The sequence below is a fragment of the Scatophagus argus genome, chromosome 5, assembly GCF_020382885.2.
Source record: "Scatophagus argus isolate fScaArg1 chromosome 5, fScaArg1.pri, whole genome shotgun sequence".
NCBI lineage: Eukaryota > Metazoa > Chordata > Actinopteri > Scatophagidae > Scatophagus > Scatophagus argus.
In genome coordinates, this window is record NC_058497.1 from 23,729,806 (window position 1) to 23,753,865 (window position 24,060).

General features: G+C 47.7%; 1 protein-coding gene across 1 annotated transcript; it reads right to left on the minus strand.

The window, feature by feature from the left end:
- Nucleotides 1-22: 22 nt before the first annotated feature.
- LOC124059644 (tyrosine-protein kinase receptor UFO) lies at nucleotides 23-23,651 on the minus strand. Its single transcript, XM_046389846.1, has 20 exons — nucleotides 23,048-23,651; nucleotides 19,725-19,935; nucleotides 19,229-19,329; nucleotides 18,916-19,098; nucleotides 16,055-16,135; nucleotides 15,830-15,945; nucleotides 14,105-14,300; nucleotides 9,798-9,937; nucleotides 9,563-9,707; nucleotides 9,334-9,351; nucleotides 8,312-8,441; nucleotides 7,970-8,061; nucleotides 6,139-6,234; nucleotides 5,696-5,773; nucleotides 5,195-5,287; nucleotides 4,738-4,859; nucleotides 4,144-4,253; nucleotides 3,639-3,798; nucleotides 2,986-3,122; nucleotides 23-2,639 (listed from the first exon to the last, which is right to left on the minus strand). The coding sequence occupies exons 1-20, from the start codon at nucleotides 23,187-23,189 to the stop codon at nucleotides 2,174-2,176; spliced, it is 2,817 nt and encodes a 938-aa protein (XP_046245802.1). The 5' UTR covers nucleotides 23,190-23,651; the 3' UTR covers nucleotides 23-2,173.
- Between the last annotated feature and the right edge of the window lie 409 nt (nucleotides 23,652-24,060).

Sequence of the window (24,060 nt, forward strand, 5' to 3'; positions counted from 1 at the left end):
GAGATTAATACTGACTGCTCACTCAAGATGAACACGTTTATTTCTTATACAAAACACTGTAGGTACTGTATAAAAAAACGTTTACAAATCATGACAGTATGAAGGCAATTATGATACGGTCTTATCCCAGTTGGACACACAGTGAGAATCACAATCCGCACACACACACACACACACGCACACACACACATCTGTTGTATGAGGATCAGCACACAAACACTGGCTCCGTGAAGGCACTGATGGCAAAGTTGTGAAGGAAGATTCAAGCCTGAAGTGACCGCAGTCATGACGAAGGAGTGTCAGCTGATCACACTTTTAAAGACCGAAAAGAGATATACTGGTACAAAACAAGAGTTGTGTCTGCCTTCAAACTCCAAAAGTACTGCAATAAATGTACATTTTAAGCTATCACTGTATAATGCTTCATATATACGTACCTTTCATGTGTACAACTGAGAACCACTGCGCCTTATTTAAACAAAAGTCACCCTCCCAAAACGTGACACAACGTGTGAGCTAAAGCAAAAGGATATTTACAGCATATAAAAATAAGTGCATGCACGATGTGGAGTTGCAGCTGGTGAATTTCCTCGAAGCAGAGGTTTGGACTCGGGTTTTCTGCTGCTGGTAACAGACTATAAACTCGAGAAACAAAAGGTATGTCATGGACAAAAGCGCGGCAGGATGACGAGGTTAGTCAAGTTTCCCGGTTTCCCGAGTTTCTCTTCATTTACAGAAAAACCCCCTCCTTTCCAATGGAGTCCAGCGCCCTGCAGCGCTTTGCTCTCTGCCTCGCCATGAAAACACACGCTGTTACACATGAACTGATGCAAATTATAAACAAACATACATCAATATAAAAACATTAGTGCAAAGTCGTAGAAATACAAAAATCAGCACGTATAAAAACAAAACAAAACAATTACAAAACGTGAAATAACACTGTGCTTGAGCCAGGAGCAAAGGCGAGGATCTCGTCCCGCCATTTGCCTCCATCATGTCCGTACCTTACCCTCCGTCCGCCTGCCTCTGATTATTTGTACCTTTGTGATGTGACCAGTTCCCCTGTCCCCGTAGAGCACAGAGTCTCAGCTTCCTGAGGTTTGACGAGCTGAATCGGGACTTGCTCAGGTGTCTCACCTGGACAGAGCTGTGAGGGGCTCACGGGGTTGTTATTAAGCTACATTAGGCTATCATAAAACTACTGTAGGTTTTCATTAACACCGTGGAGGCTCCTCAGCTTCACGCCAAAGTCTGTAAGGCTGCAGTGGAATCTTATTTTCCTTTCAGATTTTGGTTACCCCGTTTAATTCTTCAGTTGTTATTACCTGCTTCTTAAAACTGATTTTTAACTCTACTGCTACTGGGGAAAGTCCTCTGACTTCAGCTATTACTTCTGAGGGGAGAGAAAACTCTACCAACCTTGATGCTGCGCCAAAAACCACAGCTCAAAGAAGACAACAACGTTGGCGATTTCAGCCCAGAAAGCCTCTTATTGTCCTTACAAACCTCTACCAGTACGACCTTAAGCCAGCCACTTGTCTTCAGCAGATGACGCCCTCAGTGAAAGAGACACCGTCGCTCCTTCCTGTCCCTCCCACCGATCCTCGGGTTCCTCCCTCGGTTGGTGTGAGTCCTCCATGCTAGCGCCTACTCACTGAAAAGTTCAAGCTCCTGAGTTTGTTTGGTTGTAGATTCAGTCTGGCAGTGTCTGAGTTGGTTTCACAGAGACGTTTGATTTTTAAAAACTTTTTTTGTAGCTTAGTCAAGTGAAGGAGATCACTCTGCTGTGTACAGGTAGTCGGTATTTTATTGCTTCTGTGGCCGGGACTTCATTTCTCTGATTGTGCTGCAGCGTATGTGGGCGACAGCGCGAGCTCAAAGCTTGTTCCCGTGCTGTCTGTGGTCCTGTAACCGCGGTTCTACTGCTACATCAACTTCTACACCCACTGTGAAATGTGCTCATTTTAGAAGAGAGGGGTTTGACGAAGGAAATAATCCTTCACTTCCTTGGAATGCCTTCGGCTGTGTGTGTATATGAGTTCATTTGTGCAAAATCTGTATGCGGGGGCACATTAGGCTTCTTACAGTCAGCAGCAAGATCTTGTGTTGGACTGGCGTGAAAGGATGGCACACTTTGGCAGTGACGAGTCAATTGATAAGCATGAAGCCATCACTGCCAGGGCATTTTCCTGGACCCGTCCCTGTCCTCCAGCAGCTCCACAGTTGGGGTGGGAGCTGGGGTGCGGTTGGGAGTGGAGTGGTAGGATGGCTGTAGAGGCAGCGTGGCCGTGGAGGACGACACCGGCATGTCCAGGCTCTCCAGCGAGTCGGAGAGGGCTCGGTTGGTCTCGTGCTGGGGACAGATGACGTAGCGGTTGGGGTTGGGATGGTGGACCTCCACTGTGGTCACAGAGTCCAGGCCCTTCAGGCACAGAGGGGACGGGCCCCCGGTGGGGTCACGACCACCGACGGCACCGAGCTCCATGGGAGACTCGTCCATGTTGACGTACAAGATCTCGTCCGGGTCCTGGGGGTCCGGCAGATCCTCAAGGGCCTTTTCAAGCTCGCAGCGCAGGGACTCAAATGATGGGCGATCCTTTGGGCTCAGGAGCCAGCAGGAGAACATCAGGGAGTAGCTGGAGAGGGTGAAGAAATGTTAGCTGTACACTTTATGTTCACGCATGTGAAACACTGCGACAGTACGACCAGTATGTTTTCCAATAATATATCACTGTCAATACTTCAAATAGGTAAATAGACAGTTTTGTGTATTATTTGTGACTCTGAATTTTCCTGGGACATTATTAAAAAATTCTGGAAGTTCTAAAGTAACATGCTGTCTGAAAGACCGGAGACTGAAAGAGTTGATTGCTTTATGGTAAAAAGTCACTTCTAATCAGGAGGTAAAAGATTTCGAAAGGCTGTTCGTCGTCAGCTGATCGTGTTTGGTGAGGAATGAACGGTGAAGGAGCCGACACTCACATGCAGTCCAGACAGTCTGGAGGCTGTTTGAGACGGTTTCCTTGTCTCAAGTAATCATAAATCTCGCTGTTTTCGACCCCAGGGTAGGGAGTCTGGCCCCGCGTGGCGATCTCCCACATGGTGACCCCGAACGACCACTGGGAGTGGGAAAGAGGGAGACAGAAGGGAAGGGTTAAGGAGTTTTGAAAACCTTCAGCTTTGACACACTCCTCATACATGAACCAGCACTGATCAACACTGCCATGTTAGCTAAAGCTTTCTGGACGTCCCACTTTATGCACGACTTGCTGAGGTATGCACATCTTTGAAAGCACTTACACTGAACACTTTCACATGTGCGTGGAAACCCGGGCCCCTCATTCGCACACATGAGGCGATATCAGACTCATTTCTCACACGTGTTGGTAATGATATGCGTGTGCGGTACGGTCTGCTGAAAATGGAAAACCCCCGGCTCAGTGTGTCAGAACTCCTCAGTCTTCATGAGGCTACTAAAGCAGCGCGTTTTCTCAGCTTTTACTGACTTGCTTTCATTTCCTGGCAGCTCCAAACGGAAAACAATGTCTTTAATTTGAACCACAGGACAAACCCTGACACAGTCGATGTAAGTCCCCCCCCCCTCCAACACACACACACAGAGGAGGTGAACTCACCACGTCACTCTTGGTGGTGTAGACACGATCAGCCAAGCTTTCGATGGCGATCCATTTGACCGGCATCTTTGAGATGCGCCCCTGCCTGTAGTAGTCTCCGTTGTAGATCTTCTTGGAGAGGCCAAAGTCGGCCACACACACGTTCATGTTCTCATTCAGCCTGAGGCAAACAGACCGCAGCGTTAGCATTCAGGCAGTGGTGGAGGGTGAAAGAGAACATTCATCCAAGTGCAGCAAAACAAATCGGGTATTTTTAACGCCTTCCAGTTCACTACATTTCAAGCCTAAAATTGTATTCCACTAGATTTTATGTTAAAGCTAAATTTACTTTGCATTGATTAGGGCTTCCGTACACATGCAAAACATATGAGTACCTTAAAGATATGATGCACTGTATATTAAACTAAATTAAACGCCCATGCGAAGGTGCCTTTCCTGGATGAAAACGGAAACACACACACACACACACACACACACACACACACACAGCAGAGGTTGTGCTCACATGCAGTTGCGAGCAGCGAGGTCCCTGTGGATGAAGTTCTTGCCGCTGAGGTACTCCATCCCTCGGGCGATGTCGGTCATAAACTTTACCAGCATCTGAGACGGGAGGTACTGCAGGACAGAAAAACAGGGTTTTCATCACACGTTCGCCACAGCTGATGTTCATTTCCTGCACAGCAGAGGGCGCTAGAGCCCAACTCTTTGGGTCTGAAAAGCCTCCTGTGGGAACCATCGGGTTCAGCACGGCTGTGTTTTTCAGCGCTCGCTGAACTCATGGATGAATCTTGTTTTGATTAAGCTTGTGTTTCTCAACGCGGCTCCTCAGGGACTTACTGCGTACAGCACTTTTCGATTCCAAAAAAACATCTCATCCAGTGAGAAGTAAAACTGCAGATAGCAAAAGATGATCTCACAGTGCATGAGCTGCCAAAACGCCGTGAATGGAGACCACTTGACGTCTGCGTTGACCTTTGGATATCATCTCACTGAACTTCTAAACCCCAAACCCATCGAGTTGTTAAACTGTGTGGGACTGCCTTCATGTGCGTGTGTGTGTGTGTGTGTCAGTGCTTTTACAGTTTGTAATCAGGCTTACCACAGGACAGTCTCCCAGCCTCGAGTACAGCAGATAGCTGTGCAGGTCTCCATGTTTCATGTAGGGCAGGATGACCACGGGGGAGGGGTAACCTTCACTCTCTACAGTCTGCAGACACACACCTGTGAAAACACGACAGCTCAGTATCGTTCACACACACCGCGTACGTGCAGAAGTGAACACTCGGCATCTGAAAACAGCTCAGGTTTAATTCTCCTTCTGAACTAAGGAGGAAAACGCAGTAAATCAGGACGATTTCTGTGGGAGAAAGAAGCTCCGGTGAGCTTTCTGCAGTGACGTTTGAAGGCTTACTGTTTAATTTCATCTGTCTTTTAATCTTAAAATCTGTCTTCTGTTTCTATCTCAACACCTGAGAAAGGAAACCCCATGAGATACGTGAGACAACATGTCTTTTTGTGATCTGAATCAGGTGACCCTCCACCTGATCCCGACTCACCCAGAAGCCTCATGACGTTGGCGTGGTCAAACTCTTTCATGCACGCAGCCTCGCGAAGGAAGTCCTCCATCTCCGTGCGGGTGCAGATGGCGACTGGTGACAGAGGTGAGACCGCGTGTTAGCGTGCAGCTCGTCTCTTATTTCAGACTCAGGGGTTTTGGTGTCTCTTTTTACTTTTTGTTAGCACAGCTCAAAGCTGAGAGAAGCCTCACATAAAGATGCTGTTTTTTAGCCTGGTAAACTCCATCTCTCTCAAATCTGGAGCTTTCATACAGTTGTCTTTGCTGTGGCATGACAGTTTATGTGAGGTCAACTTTTTCTTCTGCCAATATTTTCTACAGGCTGTCTCTTTGTCTGTTTACTGGTCAAAAAAAATGAAATTTTTGCCCCCAACACTTGTTAATTTCTGACCCCGGGGAGGCTGTCTATGAAATGGCCCATGTTCCCGGAGATGAAGGGGCTCATTGTGGTGATTTCTGAGTACTTCTGCTGTCTACTCACTCTTCATGGTCTTGACAGCAACTTTGAGAACTGACTCCTCCTGAGTCAGCAGCCCTTCCATCACAGAGCCGAACTCCCCTGCGGAAAGAAACACAAACACTCAGTTTAGATGCAACGACGTCGGCCGTGAAGTTCAATTAGCCTCCTGACAGAGAACGGGTCTATGAGGTTATCACACTGTAAACTGTTACACTATAACCAGGGTCAAAACACACTGGTGTCAGATGGAAATGACTGGAGATAAGTGGAAAGTAACCATTGGTGCTAAGGCAGATAAGCCCTGAATGTGGACTATGCACCAACCCTGATCCAGATGCCTTTTCCTCCTTGCAGTTTTTCAGGCACTCACTGTGCTGATACTGTGCATATTAACTCCAGCCCGTGTCAGCAAAGATGCCGACACACACACAGCAGCTAAAAAACAAAAGAGAGCGAAGCGGTACCTTCTCCCAGGGTCTTTCCCAGGGTTAGCTTATGTCTGTCCACCATGACGTCTTGGAGCTTCTGCTTCAGCTCGTCGCTGATGCCCAGGCTGTTCACTGAGGAGGACGAAATAAGGGATTTTAATGGGGACCAAACTCTTTAATTAGCAACACAGAAAAGAGAGAAAAACAGCCAGACCGTAAAACCGCAAAGACACCAGCGGCTTAAATAACAATGAAAATGAGACTCCAGCTGAACACCTCCTGTTTAAAACTCACTACAGTCACCAAAGTTTTAAAGCAGGCTTTGAATTTGTACTAATGCAATAAAAAAAGATGTTTCTATTGTATATGCAGTATATGTAATTACTTAAGGCCTGTTGGGATAATAATAGAACCCCTTTTCAATATGTTGATTATCATATTTTCCAAAAAGTTTTTCAAAAATCCGAACATTTGGAGTCTACACTGCAACATAACCTCGTAAAAATCTAATAGACACTTTATTCAGGTGTGGGACACATGAGCACGTGAACCTGCGACGGGACCAGGCTGACGTCGGAGGATTTAAGCTGGTTTAAATATTCCCGTCTGCCTTCGGCCAGCTGGCTGTCGCTGAGCCGTATGGTGGCGAGCGGATGCTGCGCTGCAGACGTTTGCTCTGTATTCACATCTGGGCCAGGACACGACAAGGCAACAACATGCTCAGAGATCCCCATCCAGCTGCTGCTACACCATCAATCTGCCACGCGTCGCACTGCAATGTGCTCAGTCCGCAGGCATGTTCCAACACATGCTGGCGTGACCGACTATTAGCCAACGCATGCAATAACCGGAACCCAAGGGTTTGACTTTGTCCTGAGAACTGGACAAAATCACTGGTCAACATCAGCAGCGTAAATCCTGCCCAAATCCCTTCAGTGTGATTCCTTTATTCCCATCTTTCCTCCATTCACTCGGAGTACACGATATCTCTACATCTCTTTCTCCTCGGCTGCTCTCATTTTACCCACTGAGTAAGTTTTCTTCTGGCCTCTTTGTGGCTGCGGCAAGCTGAGACTTGTGTACGAGGTCTGCACAAACACCACACAAGGGACAGTGTCAGGGCTTGAATGCGACCCAGCTGCGTGAAATTTGAGTGTGTGCGCTGTGTTTACAGGTACGCCTCGCTGTCTGTAATGCTGACGGCTCACGGGAACTCCTGACTGGTGACGGCACACGAAACCACCGCAAAACCAGTGCTTTGTGCTCCACCGATACGAGACCGTGCTTCACCCCTTTGGCTCATGACGTCTCGTCTGTAGTCAGAGCAGTCAGGAAACTCCTCATCTGTTGTTACAAGCTTAAGTGTGAAATGCAGTTCATGAAAGGGGTACGTCAAGTCACTTTGTCCCTGATATGATCGTATCCCCTTTCGGTGTGATGTTATCCTCCCCGTCCTTCCTCTGCTCTGCCAGTGTGACACCTCGACCACAGTCAGGTCCAGTGTAACTCTGCTGTTTTGCACACCATGTAACTTCATGAATGAATGTACTGTACGTCTCACGATACGATCAGAAAAAGATAAAAGAAGGCATAAGTGGCACAGTGCCCTGGGGTGTTTTTACAGCTGTGTGGAACGACTTGACCCTCACATGTCCCTGTTTGAATAAATCACTCCTGCCTTGTCAGTGTGTGAAACTACTGCCAAAGATTTCCTGTTATTTTGTTTGTATCACTATCTATCCTGGGGATGGAAGCAGGTTTGGGCACGCCGAGAGATGAGTCTCTGTTATCGCTGTAGGGACAGTCAGGAAACGTTTGAGGTGTCATCTTTCTGAGCAACATGCAGGGACACAGAGGAGGAACTCACGCGTTGCTTCTGTAGTCCTGCGGCTGTAGGTGCGGCGAGCGCGGTACCTGACCACCAGCTCTCCGCTCTCCATCATGGGTTCAAACGCCTCTCTGTGAACGCATCACACGAAAGGGAGACAAACACAATGAGAGAAGCGTAAACACCGCAGAAAGGGAGGCATTGCTGTTTTGGTCTTTCAAAACAGATGTCTGCTACTCGGGCCAAATGCTTCAGAGTGCATGCAGAAGAGAGGCAGCTGGGTCAAGGAACTGAAAACAAAAAAAGCTCAACGCTTTCTGGTTTGGCACAGTTATCGGGTCCCTCCCTTCCACCCGCTAGCAGCCCCGACTGCCTACGCACCCGAAGCGCGTCTCCTTGCGCCGCAGCTTGGCCACGTAAACAGCCATGAGCACAGCTATGGACACGGCGCCGGCGATGGTCATCACCACGTACCACCAGTGCCAGGAAAACGCCGGCGGCGACGACGGACCTGAGGGAGAAGTGTGGAGAAATATGGCGAGGGTTTAGTCACGTGGGACTGAGGAGACAAAAAGCTGAACTTCTTCATGAGGCGCCGCAGTGCCAGAGTACACATTCAGACGGTTATTCCACTGTTATTACGTGAGAAAATGTTGGATGTGTTTGACAAAACCTCCTCAAGTTATTTTCTTAGGAACTGATCTACAGACATACACTGTTGTTATAACCTTGCAGAAAAAAACAACAATGTTTACTTGCATACATATGCAGCGTTTTTGTTAGGAAAAATGTGTTCCAGCTGGTCAAACTGACTGCGAGCCGTCAGTCCTGCCCTTCATATTTGTCATATTTGTCCAAACATTTAAGTCCTGACTAAAAATATCCCATTTTTTTCCTCAGTCTTAAAACTTGCACAGTTGTCCCATCCCACACACTGAAATTTCCTCACAACAAATTACTGCTAATCACTCACAGCCTCCACCTCGCTGTTTTCGACTTCGCCTCCCATTCACCCCCCACCCCCGAACTTTCCTCGCCTCTTTTTATCTTGTTGTTTGAATTGTCTGCCTGCCTCTATTAGACTAAGCAAACAGAGATGCTCCACTGTTCCTGCCTGTTATAAATATTTATGACGCGTCTCCCCATTCACCCCCACAGCCCTCTTCCTCTTTCCCGTCTCTCCGAGATCCCCCGTCTTCTCTTTTTTCTATTCCTTCCTTTTTTTCTCCTCCTGAGATACACAGGAAGGAACCCAGTGACACAGATGAAGAAAGAGAAGTGTTGTGGTGGAAAGCACACCACGAGCCCACTTCCACTGCCACTGTGTCATTACGTGCCACTCTGAGAGGTCACGGGAGAGCACATTTGTGGGTTTTGAATGAAAACAAACAGTCAGCACTCACCTCTAAATTCCTCCATCTCTGTGGGAGTAAACAGAAAGCAGAAGTCGCGTCAAAAAAAAAGAAAGACTTTCAGGAGGAAAAATAACATGTTTATCCATGTAGAGTGTACACAAACCACTGAGAGACTGATGCTCTTTACAAAACGAGCTAAAATCTGATTATTTCATGTGTCAAAGTAGGGTTACTTTTAATACTTTCATTTGGAGTTTTAACGTTTCATGTCACTCACCGGGAGTAATAAGGATCAGAGTCTGCGTGGGGGTCCAGGGTCCTTGTCCAGCCCCCGTGTAGGCACACACTCGAAAAGACACGTTGGACAGGGGGAGGGACAGATTGATTGACAGCTCAGTGTCCAATCCAGTATCCACAACAAGCTGTCAACAGCAAAGAGGGAGACAATTGGCATCAAGCAGCTTGAATTCTGTCTTTTTATCCATCAGTCCTGTTCTGTGTCCCAGGCTGACCTGCTGCGAGCCGGGCGTGCTGTACTCCACCAGGTAGCCCTGCAGTTCTCCATTTAGCTTTCCTGGAGGCCCCTCCCACGTCATCAGCACCTCCGTCCCATTCAGCACGGTGGTCACATTTCCCGGAGGGTCTGTTGGCACTGCAAACGCAAAACAGAAGTGAACATGAACACACAGCGTGTAAGGTTAGGTAAGCATGCAGCTCAGGGTGTGGCGGCGTACGTGTCAGAAGACCATGAGTGAGAATAAGGAGTCTGCAGTGTTACGACTGTGCGCTCGGTGGCCAGGGGCCAGCGGGCCGGGAGTTAGCCAAGCGTGTGTTGTTTTGACAGGCCGGAGCCTCCAGGGTGTGGATAACTCCAACAGCTGGAGGGAGAAGATGTCAGAGAATGTGGAGAATTCAGCTTTATTAGGAGAAAAAGGGCCAGCTAAGGGCACCACAGGCGAAGGGGAGATTTAGCCGAGTTCAGAAGCCGGTGACCTCAGTCTGCCTCGGCAAGGTTGGACGAACTGGGATTGCACACACACGCATGCTGAGGCCTGAGTCTCCCTCCGTCATGTGTCGTCCCACCTTCTGCCCGTCCCTATTTCTGCCCGATGCTTTCGCCTGCCATTTTCTTTTCTGGCTCTCTGGAGCAGTGAGCAAAAAAAGGCTGCTGGCAGCAGAAATACCCAGTGGAGAGAAAACCTAGCTGAACAACACGCTAGAAATAGTGTGAGGAATTTTTTTTGTGTGTGCGTGCGTGTGTGCGTGATTGATGCTCGGTACGGCAAAGAAATCCAAGAGCCTTTTCGTGAAGAGCCGACAGTGTTTATTTCCTTTGTTGCCCTTTGAGTTAAAGCTCTCTTTGTCTTTGCTTCTCACCCTCTCGGCTGAGAGACTCACACGAACCAGCCGGACACTCACACACACCCACACTCGTCCACACCAACACACACACACACACACACACACACTCATGCACCAAGTCAGTGTGAGTTTGGGAAACATGGCCCAGCCTTTGTGGATGATGTTATCAGGAAGCGTTTGGCGGGTGATTGTTTCCACATGCGGTCCCTGTTCTGCCTGCCAGCGGCAACGAAAACAACCTCCAAGTCAGGCTCGTTCCAGCAGTTCGTCTCCACCTATGATCCGTCATCTCTCTCTCTTTCGGCCTCCTTCTCGGCCTACATGCTCCCTTTCTCTCATCTCCTTCTTTCCAAGTTTTCCTCTCCCTCCCTGCCCTTTCTGTGGTAATGCTTCGTCATGGAGCTATGAGTTCAGGAGAAAAGGGACGCTAACTGTTTGACGTAAAACTCGGGGGAGGAGGAAACAACAGAAACTGTTTTCACATAAATAAACTCTAGTTGCAAAATTCGGGGAGTTTCAAAATGAAAACGAGATGTGCGCTGGTGCCGTTTTTACAGAAATGCTGAAACTACAGATAGAAAAAATGCAGCCCAGGCTTGGCAAGAGGCTGAGAAACAAACACTTCTGAGCCGAATTAGTTCACAAAAGCAGAGGTTAACATCTGCACCCAAAGCACACTACTGTTTCACGTCCTGTTGCGTGCTGCTATCGAAGAAGCCGTGTCGGATAACATTTAAACATTGTTTGGAGGGCAGGGCTGCTCCTCTCTTTCTCTTTGTGAGCCTCATCTCGTCCTCTCAGTCTGGTTTGTCTCCGTGTGGGTCAACACATGGATGGAAAAGGGTCACCCTTAAGCCAAAAACTGACTCATAACCCTGGGATCTGGATTCTGTTCTCCATAAATTAAAACAAACTCGGCACTGCACAGAAAACAAGATTCCCAGATCAGTCGGCGCACAAATGTTGTGTCATCACTAAAGTCACCTCGCTTTAATTTTCACTGACTGCTGTCTGTGTGTAGTAAACAGAGCTTTAATTGAAGCTGTATTTTCGCTGGCTGTATTAAACAAGATTAAATGCGACATTAATGTGTCTGTGTTGTTGCCACGTCGTCATGACTCACTTCCATCGAGACAGTCACTCTGGGTGTCCCATAACTCTGGATTAAATCCGCCGTCGCTTCAGACAGATGTGACGTAACAAAAATGAAGCGGGACCCAAGAGGTCCTCGGCTATCTTTTCAGAGCAGCGAACCACGTACAAAGCGGTTTGAGCACAAACTGATGACTGTCAAACGTTGCCACACCTGCTCTCAGTTCATTCATTTGGTTTGTTTTCGTAAAAGATGAATTTCTGGAGTTACTTAGTAAAGTGGAAGGAAAACGCCCGAACAGAATGGATGCGTAAAACATAATCTCACTGTAGCTTTAGGATTAGGAGGGTGACACGGGTCGTCTCACTTCCTCTCCCACCAACAGGACCCTGCCTCCCACCCCCTTTTCTTTTCTGTTCGCTCATCCTCCAGGGAGAATAGCAGGCTTTGGGAAAACAGCAAAATGAGTGTTTTCTCAAAGCGCCCCCTTCCCTCGTTTCCCTGCTCTTCTGCCTCGTCCCACCACTAACCTCCTTCTTTTTGTTTTTCCCACAGTGCCTATAGCCGTGTGCTCGGCAAAGAGAAATCTCAGGTCATCTGAGGTCAAAAAAAAGGGAGAAATGAGAGATGGAGGAGGAATGACGTCGAAAGACTCGTTCAGCTGGTTTCATGCAGGAATTCCACACTGGTGTTATAATGGGAGAAACAGAGAGTGGATATAAAAACAAAAAAAGAGCTGGAAGGAGCCTGCAATGGAGTGAAAACATTAAGCAGGAGACAGGGAGTGTCTGTGCCAGGATGACACATGTAAGAGATAATGCAGCGCATATCTGTACAATTTATATTAATGAGAAACAAACAGAGCACACACAAAGTCCAGAAAGGCAGACCTCAGAGCCGGATGGGAGTTTTGTAACAGTGTTCAGCACTGACGCTGTGAGCAGTCTACCTCTCCCCTTCATTCTCTCACTCCTTTTGACCTCCAGCGCCTCCTGAGCTATCTTTGAGCACCAGCTGAATCTTATCTTCTGTTTTTTTTTTTCATCCTCTGACTCTTTAGGACAAGTGCAAAGAGAGACAGGGAGGGAGGGAGGGAGGGAAGACGGAGCTGCAAATGAAACAGTGTTGTCCAAATGGCAATGGAACAGAGGATTTTTGATTTTTCCACTGAAACAAAACAGAGACTTGAAGAATTTTGTCACAATAAAGAAGTGAAACTTCAAAATCCTGAGTGTAGCCTTCGGATCTCAAAACCCCTTTTCGTCCTTCTCCAAACAAGTGCCACTTCTCCCTTTTTCTGCTTATGAGAAATGCTGTGTTGATTTGTTTTCACATTATAAGCAGCTTCCAGTCTGGAAAGCCCCCACCATCCCTCCCGTGGCATATCTCCCCTCTCTGTATGCTCTGTTTCCACTCATATTCGCCCTGAGATGCAGACAGCATGAGCTGGCATGGAAAATCCCACCTCACTTTAAACTGAGACACACAGCAGCCTAGCATTACAGTTTGGACACAGTGCTGCAATCCTAACTGAAGCCTTTCAGGAGAGTTTAACATCCACCCTCCCTCCCGTCTTCTCCGTCTCCACCTACTCTGTCCCCGCAGCGCCTCCTGCCTCAGGAGTTTACATTTGAAGCCGGGTTTTGCAGAGGCACAGCAGCTCTGGTGTTCTTCATAAACACGGACTAAATTAAAAGGGCGCAGGGCTATTATGACTAACAGAGCACTGTAACTCGATTCGCTGACTCCTTGTTGTCATACAGTGGGCTCCCAAGAAGTTCTGACTCACCCACAATCGAGCCGAGAAGCAGATGACAGAGTTTAACCAACAGCGAATTCAATTCAAAACAAGCTCGGGAAAAAAAACAATCAGTGTCACTGATCATTAAGGTATCCCATTTAGATCATTAAACTGTCAAACACCCGTCATTGTAATGGGGGGCCACTGAAGGTGACAGCTTGGATTTGAGGTGTGAGGTGTGTGTTAGAAAACAATCAAACTGCCGATCAAACCTGGGCGAAGGTCTGCCCTGAGAGACTCGTCCTCAGGTTCTTGAGACTTCACCTAAGACTTTGACGAGACTTGAGATAACATCCGATAAGGTTTGAGATAATCGTACAAACTACGTGCAATGCAAGCAAAATTACTTCATGGTTCTGTAAAATGATCCCTGGCGCCGAGTAACAACATCGGTTATAGTACACAGAAGGAGTGGGAGGAGACTCGGGCGTGGACCTCAGGCGGTAGCCAGATAACACGGCCTTAACCTTGGCCCACTTGAGAGGAGGTGATCCCATAAACACACACACACACACACACAGAGTCACACACATCCAGGGTGAAAACAAACTTGGAAGTCTCACCTCCTTCTTTGGTGCGCAGCTCCACCCAGGGCGACCAGTCAGATGGCCCCTGGCTGCTGTGACAGGCCACCCTGACAGCGTAGAGGCTGTGGGGCTCCAGGTCCTCGATGAGGTGTGTGGCCGGCGGGATGTGCACGTTCTGGTTGTGGATCATCTTATCGGGGCCTGCTGTGAAGGACTCATCCAGATGTTTGGCCTGGAACATTCAGATAACAAACTTGGTTGCAGCCTCTGCGTGATCAGTCAGTTACCTTGTTGTGTTGCTTTAAAGATGCTTGAAATTATTTGTGAACACTGGAAAGCAACATCTAAAGGAAAAGACAACTTTGGAAAATATTTCACCAGGTTGTTTTTCCAGTATTTTCCCCAATATGCACAGTAAGTGAGAGTTCTGGGCATGAGGCATCGCGGAGCAAAAGACAGGAGGTTATAGTCACGGTCAGTGAGTGTTAATCGCCATAAACTGTATGAAATGTGCTTCGTTGCTGCTTTGAACGTAACCCAGACTCAGTCAGGTGCACCGAAAGCAGAACCCATCAGCCAAAAAATCTCAGGCAGAGAAATGCTATCTCTGCAAACTCTCAGCGGTAAACACATTTAAAGAGGAACATGAAGCAGGAAAAAATCCGACATTGCAGAAATTTTAAAACCACATTAAAGTTACCGGACAGCATCTACTGTTCTCTGCTGCAGCCTGCACTGCACAGGGTGGGCTTTTACCGTACGAGCCGAAAACCTTTGGACAACACACACCACAAATTTGGTGTGTGTGTGTGTCCAGCACACAACGTTAGAAATGTAATCGGAGGTCATATTAGAAACTGAAAGCTAAAAGTGACTTTTCCTGTGGTGGCTGTGGTGGTGTGATTCCAAGGAGTATTAAGTTGTATGAATGAGGAGTGTGTGTTTGTGTGTGTGGGTGTGTGTGGGTGTGTGTGTGTGAAAGAGAGAGTCATTCCTGACTGAATGAATCACCAAACGGTAAATAACTGTGTTTAATCAAATTGTACAGCTCAGCCCTGAGTCACACTTCAGCCTGCATTCCCCATGAATGGCTCAGAACCAAAATACCTGCTGTCACGGCCTTTTCCTCTTTCTTTTCCTCTTTCTCTCTTTCTCTCTCTCTCTCCTTCTTTCTGATGCTTCCTTTGTGCAGCACACTAATGTCTTTCTGCTCTCCACACTGTAGCCTTTTTCATGTTTCTCTTCGCCATACAATGAAGCGTTAAATTCAGATTTTTGCCCCATTCTGCTGAAGTTGGCCCCTCGCCTTTTTCCCCTGTGAGGGTGAGGGAGGACTGGGGGGTTGGGGGGCAAGAACAGAAAGAGGTATGAGGGGCAGCTTTATTAGAACCAGACGTTTATGGGTGGTGCTGCGCTGCTCCCTTCTCCAGGAGAAAGAGCAGGATAGCAGCAGAGAAACACTGACAGAAAGACAGAGGGAGGGAGGGAGGGAGGGAGTGGCGCTGCATAAGATTAGTCCAGGAGGCCACTTTCCCAGAGTGAAACTTGATCCACTGGTACGTGAATAAAGCAGGGAGGGGTTGAGGATGAGTTAAGAGAAGAAAAGCAAGTTAGAAGTTCGGCTTGCAGAAGGTGAAGCTCTGGCCGTCACAGGCAGAGTGATGTGTTTGCTTAACGTGCAGGTCAAACAGCTGCAGTGATTCTTCCCGGCTAGCTGTGGCATTTCTCCCTCTCTCTCACGTTTATCTCACGTTGTCTCACCTGGACGGAGCAGCGGATTATCGAGTAGTCGCCTCCAAAACCGGGCAACCACGACAGACGCAGGCTGGTCTGAGTGATCTCGACAGCCGTCACGTTCCGAGGCTGGGAGGGAAGAACTGAAAGCACAACACAGAAAAAAGATAGAACAACAAGGAATTAATGGACTTTTAAAGAGGAGAAGTGTATTAAAACCGAATGAGGAGGGTTGAAATGTCTGCCGTCTACCTGTGATGGTGCCGGAACCAGAGGTGGCCACACCTTTGTGGTTATGGGCCTCACAGGAAAAGGTGCTGGTCCTGTTCAAACCTGGTGGGGAAAATAAAAAACATGAATGTGTGAAGCGGGAACACTGGAGGTCTTCTGAACTCAGTGTCCAGCCTGCTGAGTTGCACATAACATTGATGTGAGGAAGTTCAAACTGAAGTGAGAACAGTGAAATAGTTTCCACAAGATAACGTGAGCTCTTATTATGATCAGTTCTGGGATCAGTATGCGTTTGCTGAAGTGAAAGTACGTTTTTGAAACAATGGCATGCACAATAAACACGTCACTTCTGGCAATTAAAGTACCAAGCACAGGCTCTTTCTAAAATAATTTTATAGAAAGTCTGGCAGCGGGAATGCAAACCTGCTTTGTACCACACGCATACACACACATTTCATCAAAACCACACGAGCAGTAATGGCCTTATAAAGGTAAAAATCCACTCAACACCATCTGCGAGTGTGTGTGTCTGACTTATCGCGTTTGATTTTAAAGCTTTCACTCACTTACATTACAACCCCGTCAGCCTAACAATATCCAAACAAATTTTCAACATCAAACAAACTACATATCAACGTGAAGCCTTGATTCATGCATATTGTATTTGATGTAGAGGACAAACTGACTCATTCTTGAACTGCAGGTTCCTGAGCAGTGACTCAGGAACCTTTGAAGCTGAACATTTTTCAGCACTACGGCGCTGAAGTCCAGGTGTAAAAGGCCGAGCTGCTGCCTTCAAGAGGCTCGTCTGAGTGACACACACAGACATTCAGCAGAGAATGAGTCCCCTCACACAGTGACTCACAGTATGCTCACACACTCGAGTCACTCCGCAACACACACACGCACACACACACTGAAACATGTGACGTTGGAGTTTTATCACGGTTATCTAACACCCTAACATTGTCCATCAGCCACAAACTGAGACAGAATCACACAGTGTGTTGCTCTGCGCCGACGGCACCATGCCTCCATTGTGTTGTGGCCGGAAAAAGAACAGGGGGCACGATCCACTCTGGGCGAAGCCAGGGATTGTGAGAGGGGAAGAGGAGGGAGGAGGGTGAGGGTGGGGGATGACCACTGGCTGTGTGGGTGAATGAACTGATCGTCAGGCCATCTCGAAATTGCGCCACTCGTCATTCTGTCTCCTTCCTTCCCCAAAAGCAAACCACAACACAATATACCCCGATCAGCTGAAAATGTCCTAATCAGTCAGTAGGAAGGAAGTACTCCTGAGCTCATGAGCACAGCGTTGACTAAGAGTGTTAATGTCAGCTGGGAATGACAGTGAGTGAGGTGCTCCTGATGTGACAGACTGCGTTAAGGCTGCAACCAAGGCTAAAGATATAAGACTTGAATCTGAGGGACTGAAACCAGCCCCTGAAGTTAATGACAATGAGGCTAAAGGGCTGACTTTTGTCTTTAAGAGGATCAGTATTTTCTGACGAATGCGAGACTTGTGGCTCTTCTCACACATACCCCCAAAACACTGAGAGAGTGAACCCATACAGCCAAAGTAATTATTACAGGCCCAAAGAACTGAATGTTCCCGACTGGCCAGAGCTGTCGTCTGACCCAAATGCAAGTGAATGTGCTTCGGTTGCTGCAGAATATCACCGAAGGCGAAAAGTTCAGGAAGCAAGCGAGTAGTGAAGATGGCTGCGGCGCAGGCCTGGCAGAACATCACCAGGGAAGACGCCAAGTATCTGCTGATGTTCGCAGACTTCAGGCACTCACTGTCGGTCTGAAGGACTTAAAAGCAGACATTGAACTTAAATCTTTTAAATCTTAATCTTGTCCAGTTACTTCCTGCCCTAAAGCTGGAAGGCATTAAAAGAGCTTCCTACACTGTCAGACGTAGATGGAAACTGCCTCAAACATGTGCTGCCGGTGATTCCTACATGGCTGGAACGGACTTCATGCCATTTCTCTTTATGGGCCTATTGAAAGATTATTTGTGTTCTCGTCAGCCTGGAGCTGTGGTCTCCCAGCACAGCTGCCCATTCCAGAGAAGTGAGTGTAGGTTACTGTCAAACGGATTCTGGTCAGCACTAACCAGCCTGCTCTGATGAGTCAAACCAGATCCTTAAACCGACCGCTGCCACCTGCTCCTCCCCCTTCTGTCTGACTCAACGCACTCCGCCTGGCCTCCAACTACTGGACTTAACGCAGGCCAGCTATCAGGTAGGCAGCTGTGGGTCGCATTCAGGCAGCTTTCTTTCCTTCCCTCTTCTTTCTTTTATCTCCCTGTGTCCTCTGGCCATCTTTATTCTTTCCCCCCTAATCGTCCCTCTCGTGCCTGCTGCTCTGCTTTCACCCACCGACCACAAAATCAAAAGGCACGTCCTCAATGGATCCACTGGAACTGTGCCAGCCTGCCTGTTCTCTCAGGGCAGGGTGGTTATTTGGAGGTTTTGTTTTGGCCACGGAGGGTTTCGGGGGGACGGGTTAGAGTCCTTTGAAACTGTAGAAAATAGCTGCAGTGTAGCTTTTGAAGCAGTGCATTATAAGCGGTCTAAATAGATTAAATTAAAACCAGTGATTCTGAAATCTGTCTTGTTTCTAGGCATTTAAAAAGTTGGGGCCACAAGCTGCTGACAGCAACTTCTCACCTGACTAATGTGCTGCTGAAACGAGCAGTCAATTAATCTACTAATTAATGTAACTTATAATCCGCATTTTTCAGACTAAACAAATTCACTGAACACCAGGCTGAGGCAGAGCGAAGTGAGAGGCCCTCAGGAGTCGACTGAGGTTGTATGTTTTAAGCTGCATACATGCGGCCTTGACCGTTGAGCTTACAGACAGAAAGCTGATACCTGTGAGGTTGAGTGTGGAGGGTGACAGGGCCACCAGGTCTGTCAGGGCGTTAAGGGGAGCTCCGTCCTGCAGCCAGATGACCCTGACCGGCTCTGGAGGTCCGTGGGCCACGCAGCTCAGGCTCAGGGATACGTTGGCCACTACAGACATGTGCTGGGGCTCCACAGAGAAATGAGGAAGACCTGAGAAACGATTAGCTGAATCAGGAATTCGATTCTTTTAACAACACAAGTAAAACGGTCGCACTCAGAGGAAACGTGCTTATTCTCGTAGCTGTTATTGTGCACATCAGGGGGCTGAAGACGAACTCACCCTCCAGCTGGATGTTCCCCACCTCAGAGTACGTCTGGTGGCTTTCTGATAGAACAGCACATCGATAGGAGCCCATGTCGGGCAGCTGGACCTTCTCAATACTGTTGAGAGTATGAAAGTGATGAAAAAATATGATTTGAAAGGTTTTTGAAAGATGAAACAATGACAAACTGAACTGATAAAACAGGCAGACGGAGGCAGTAAGATGCGCAGACGCTGATTACTTTCCAAATTTTGCCATCCAATCATGCCAGGATTAAATACATCGAGCTACAGCAGGAGAGGCACATGGGTTGGGTTTTATCATTTCTTTCAGACTCAATTCCAAAGTGATCCACAGCGGCTGGAAGTCAACATGCGGATGTAATCCAGCAGCAGTACTGGCTAAGCGAGGTTTAAGGATAAGGTGGAGGAACAGGAAATAAAAACAACCACGGCAGATGCATGGCTGACATTTTTAGGTCAGGTGTGGCTGCCTGACAACAGATGAACCTACCTGAGTGTGCTAATGACCGTCCAGCTGTTGCTGCCAGTGTGGACTTGGAACTGGTTGGTGTCTGCGTACTGGAGCAGGGCGCCGTCTCTCAGCCAGAGCACGTCAGGAGGCTCCTCTTCCTCGCCCCCGGTGCCCTTCAGCGTGCAGTGCATCCTCACAGGTTTGCCCAGCGAAGAGACGACAGTAGTGGGACTCTGCACGAACTCCAAATCTTTGATCAAGAGAAGGAAGATCAGGGGTTTGTTTTCCTGTCAGCGCTTAAAATGAGCCTTACACACATTAGAGTAAATGAAAGTGTTATTTTGTGACAGCAAACCCTCCTACTGTTATGCTCTCTGAAGATGATATTCTGCTGGATCTGAGGTTCTGCTGCTTCATATGATATTACTATTCTAATGACTGTTTTCATTATGGGTTAATGAATTGATCGTCTATTTACTGATAAATCATGTCTTTATAAAATGTCAGAAAATCGTAAAATGCCCATCAAAAGTTCCAACAGCTGAAGATGCCGTCTTCAAATTGTGGTCCAAAAGCCCCCAAAGAAGCAAAAAATCTTGACATTCGAGAAGCTGGAAGCAGCAAATTTCTTGGTTTAATGAATAACTTTAACACTTCAACGATCACCAAAACTGTTGTTGACTTTTCAGTTAATCACCTGATGCTCTCACCACTAAAACCTTCGCTTAGCAATGTGCTCGTTCTGATATAATCATTCATTTATGCCGAACCGGCTTGTTTCAGCCATCGCTGAGGTACGACAGCAGCAAGTGAAACCAGAGTTCGTCCAGCAGCTCGCTGGTTTTTTGAATGACTTCGGTTATCTTGTGTCCCTCACTGACTGAGGGGCTGACCTGAGAAGGACGGAGCTGATACCGGGGACAAAAAGCTCCTTGTTAGAGGACGGCGGTCCCGGCACAGAGAGCTCAACACAAACACTAAAAACATTCAGGGCTTCTTTCAGACACCAGCGATAAGCCTGCAGGTCGTCTGCCAAGACGTCTGCGAATCTGCTAAACGTCAAAAAAAAAAAGGATGTGGAAAGTGTCGCCGTAAATATGATGAGCATGAACTGCTTCTGCTTTTTCTTACTTTTAAGACTTTCAGCAGAAATGAGAAGTGGGCCTGATGCTGAGGGCGAGACATGCAAGCTGTTCCACAAGGAGCTTCACATTCACACTCATACGACGGGCACAGATCTCTCCCACAGGAATCCTTTAGTCTCTTCTGTTTTTGAATTTCAGGACTACGATGAATAAATCACTGTTGTTTCACATAATGATGCTTGCAAAGATTTTCTCAAGCTTGTCAACCCGCCCTCCTAGTCGGTTTCATGGCCAACCTTCAACCTCTGGGGCCCTTCACTGTGACCCCGCAGGAACCCGTCTCAGACCCACAGAGTTCAGCTGCTGAAAACAGGCCTGTAGTGTAAAATAGCACACTCTGGCAGCACTCATTTCGCTCATAAGTAGAGCATGCCCCTGGTACTGTGCACACACACACACACACACACACACAACCCAGCATTCAAAAAGCTTGTTCTGGGAGTGTGCAATGAATGAAAGGGCCTGCTGAGCCTCTGCTTCGCCGCCTCTCTGTCTCTCTGTGTGCTTTTTGGCGTTAAAAGTCATCCCTCCCTTTATTTTTAAGCTTGGCTGAGCACTTTCAAGAATCTGCGCAGCCCTGACTTTGTTGTTTTCAGCAGCATATTGAACAAAAAAAGCCCTACTTTCTCTCTCTCTCTCTCTCTGTGTTTTGCATTCATATAATATAATAAGCTCGTAAACCTTTTATGAGAATGCAGAGGTAGACAGAGGGAGCAGGCCGTGGTTAAACTGTGTGTGTGTGTGTGTGTGTGTGTGGCCTGTCTCCAGTGATTCATCTGCGGCTAACTACTCCATCTCCTCCCTTTTGTCCCCTGAATTCTCTCGGGGTCCCACACTTCCCCCCCTCGTCCTGACTCCGACTCCGACTCCGACTCCGACTCCTACTCTCTCTCTCGTACAAAAAGCTCAGATGTTAAATGTCAGCGGACCTGCACATACCAAAAATACCCGACACAGTCTGAGCATTTATCCTCCTAATTCGCCCCTCCATTCAGGGCCGCGCCTTTTGCCCTTTTCTCATTCAGCCTCCTTTCCATGCCATTCTTTGGATTCATCGCTACACATTTTGCCACCTCCCCTTCAAACTCTTTCTCCTCCGCTCTTGCCCCCTTACCCCATCCATCATTTCACCGCCTTAGTCTGAGTCAGACCGGCTCTGACTCACAAACCAAAGCCCCCCCTCCCGGAACCCCTCCTCATTCCTCACTCCTTGGCCATCCTCAGCCATCCTTGCATCCAAATAGGAACTGAGACATCAGGAAAAACTCTCTTTGAAACCACTACTCTGGTCTTATAAATCACAGCGGTGTCTGGTAATCTCTGGCCGTCCTGGTCATGGATCTGCTGGGGGCAGAGGTACAGCTCCCAGAGAGACAAGCCTGACTTTAATGGTCAAAACATATGAGCTGACAGGTGGAGGCCCCTGCAGGGACTCCGCGTGCTCATCCACCAGTTGCAGTAGCTGATGGATTCCAAACACTTAACAACAAAGCAGATTGTCAGAACAGATACAGACTTCTGAGTGACGGTTGGCAGGGTTTGCAAACTTGTGTTCCTAATGTTGAAATACCTGGTATGCAGGCGACTGTCAACGTTCCCAGCTTTCTGTGGCACAATAACAGCAGGCTTGTCTCTGGGTTGCTCAAGTCAGTTTCTTATGATTCTCTCACTTCCCAGCAGGATTTATTTTAAGCCTTCGCCCTTTCATTGCCTGGAATACGTATCTTAAAATTCCACAGTGTTCCCGAAGGTCTGTGGCTGGTGGGAATCCTGGTTCCCAAGCTGCAGATGAGTTTCTGCTGCACCTGATCTCAAAAACAAGATCCAGCTTCTGATTCCAGCCAAGGAAAAACAGCTCTCCACAACAAAACCCCCCTCCTCCACCTTTTAGCTGCTGTCACTGATTAAACGGGTATGAACAGGTTACATGTCGCTTACAGCATAGGAATTAATTGATTGAGCCAACACAGCTTGTCTTTTATTTGTTTTCTTTGATCACCTTGTTTTATTTGTAGTGAATCACTTCGTGTTGGCCAGATGTTGAGCGCACAAGCAGCTGTGGTTGCACTCGCCACCCCAAAGCAAATTGTTTTAATGAGTTAGGAGCAGAAGGCTGACTGGGCTAATTGCTCGTTACGATGTTTTTCCTCGCAATGAAGTAGACTAACAGCAGTCAGGTTAGATGAAAAGCTGCGCTCAGTGGAAATGAAACCTTACCTGTCAGTATGCCCGCGGTTACTGGCCTCCAAGCAGACAAGACGACCGAGGCGATCAAAAAGGAGCATTTAGTCCAGCTCATGGCTTTTCTTGACAGGAGACCACCTCTGGAAATGTGCCTCATAAGCAGAGCGGACTCCATCACCGCATCTCAGCAGACCAAAGATCCGAAGCTGTGCGCTGAAAAAGTTTTGCTGTGACTCCGGCAGATGCTGAAAATGTGCACCAGATCAGCAGATGGGGACGAAATAAACCGGATCCCGTCGTTTCAGTTCCGTTTTTTAGGAGACAGTCTGTGTGCTGCTCTGAAGTCTTGTTGCTTTGCCCCTTGAGCAGTTGTGTTTTGGTTGATCCCAGTGCGCGGCACAGTCCACCAGACTCTTTTAGTGAGCACAAAAGCGCCCGGCAGAAGGCGCACCAAAATCTCGGCTGCTGATTAACTTTTCCAAAGTCGAGTCTATTTGTAGCAACAGAGGGAGTATTTTTAAACCCGTGTTTCCTGTCCTCCTGTTGTCTCAAGTCTCTCTCTCTCTCTCACTCTGCTGCCCACCGGTTCCCTCAGACTCCTTCAGACGTCCCCCCTGGCTTTCTCCGTTCCCCCTCTCCCCCTTTCAAACAGGATTCAAATTCCTCAACTCAAGTTCTTTCCACCCTCCTCCCCCTCCTCCCCCTGAGTCTCCCTCCTTTTCTCTCAGAGGATGTGAGAAACCCTGCGGCATGCTGATTGTCTCAACACAACCCCCCCTCCTCCTCCCCGTTCGCTTTTTGATTACACACAAGTTGTAAACAGTGCAGAAAGTAAATCGCGCGTCGAAAGTGTCGGAGAGCAGAGCGGATCAGCAGCAGGACAGACGACATGTTGTCCGTGCAGGGAGTCAATTAGTCTGTTTACTTATGAATAAATGAGACACAGTGAGTTCATTGTGTTAACTTGCTGTGTGTTACCTGTCGCACTAGTTTGGATGTAATAAATACATTCTCACATTATTGCGACAGATTCTGTCATGTTTCTG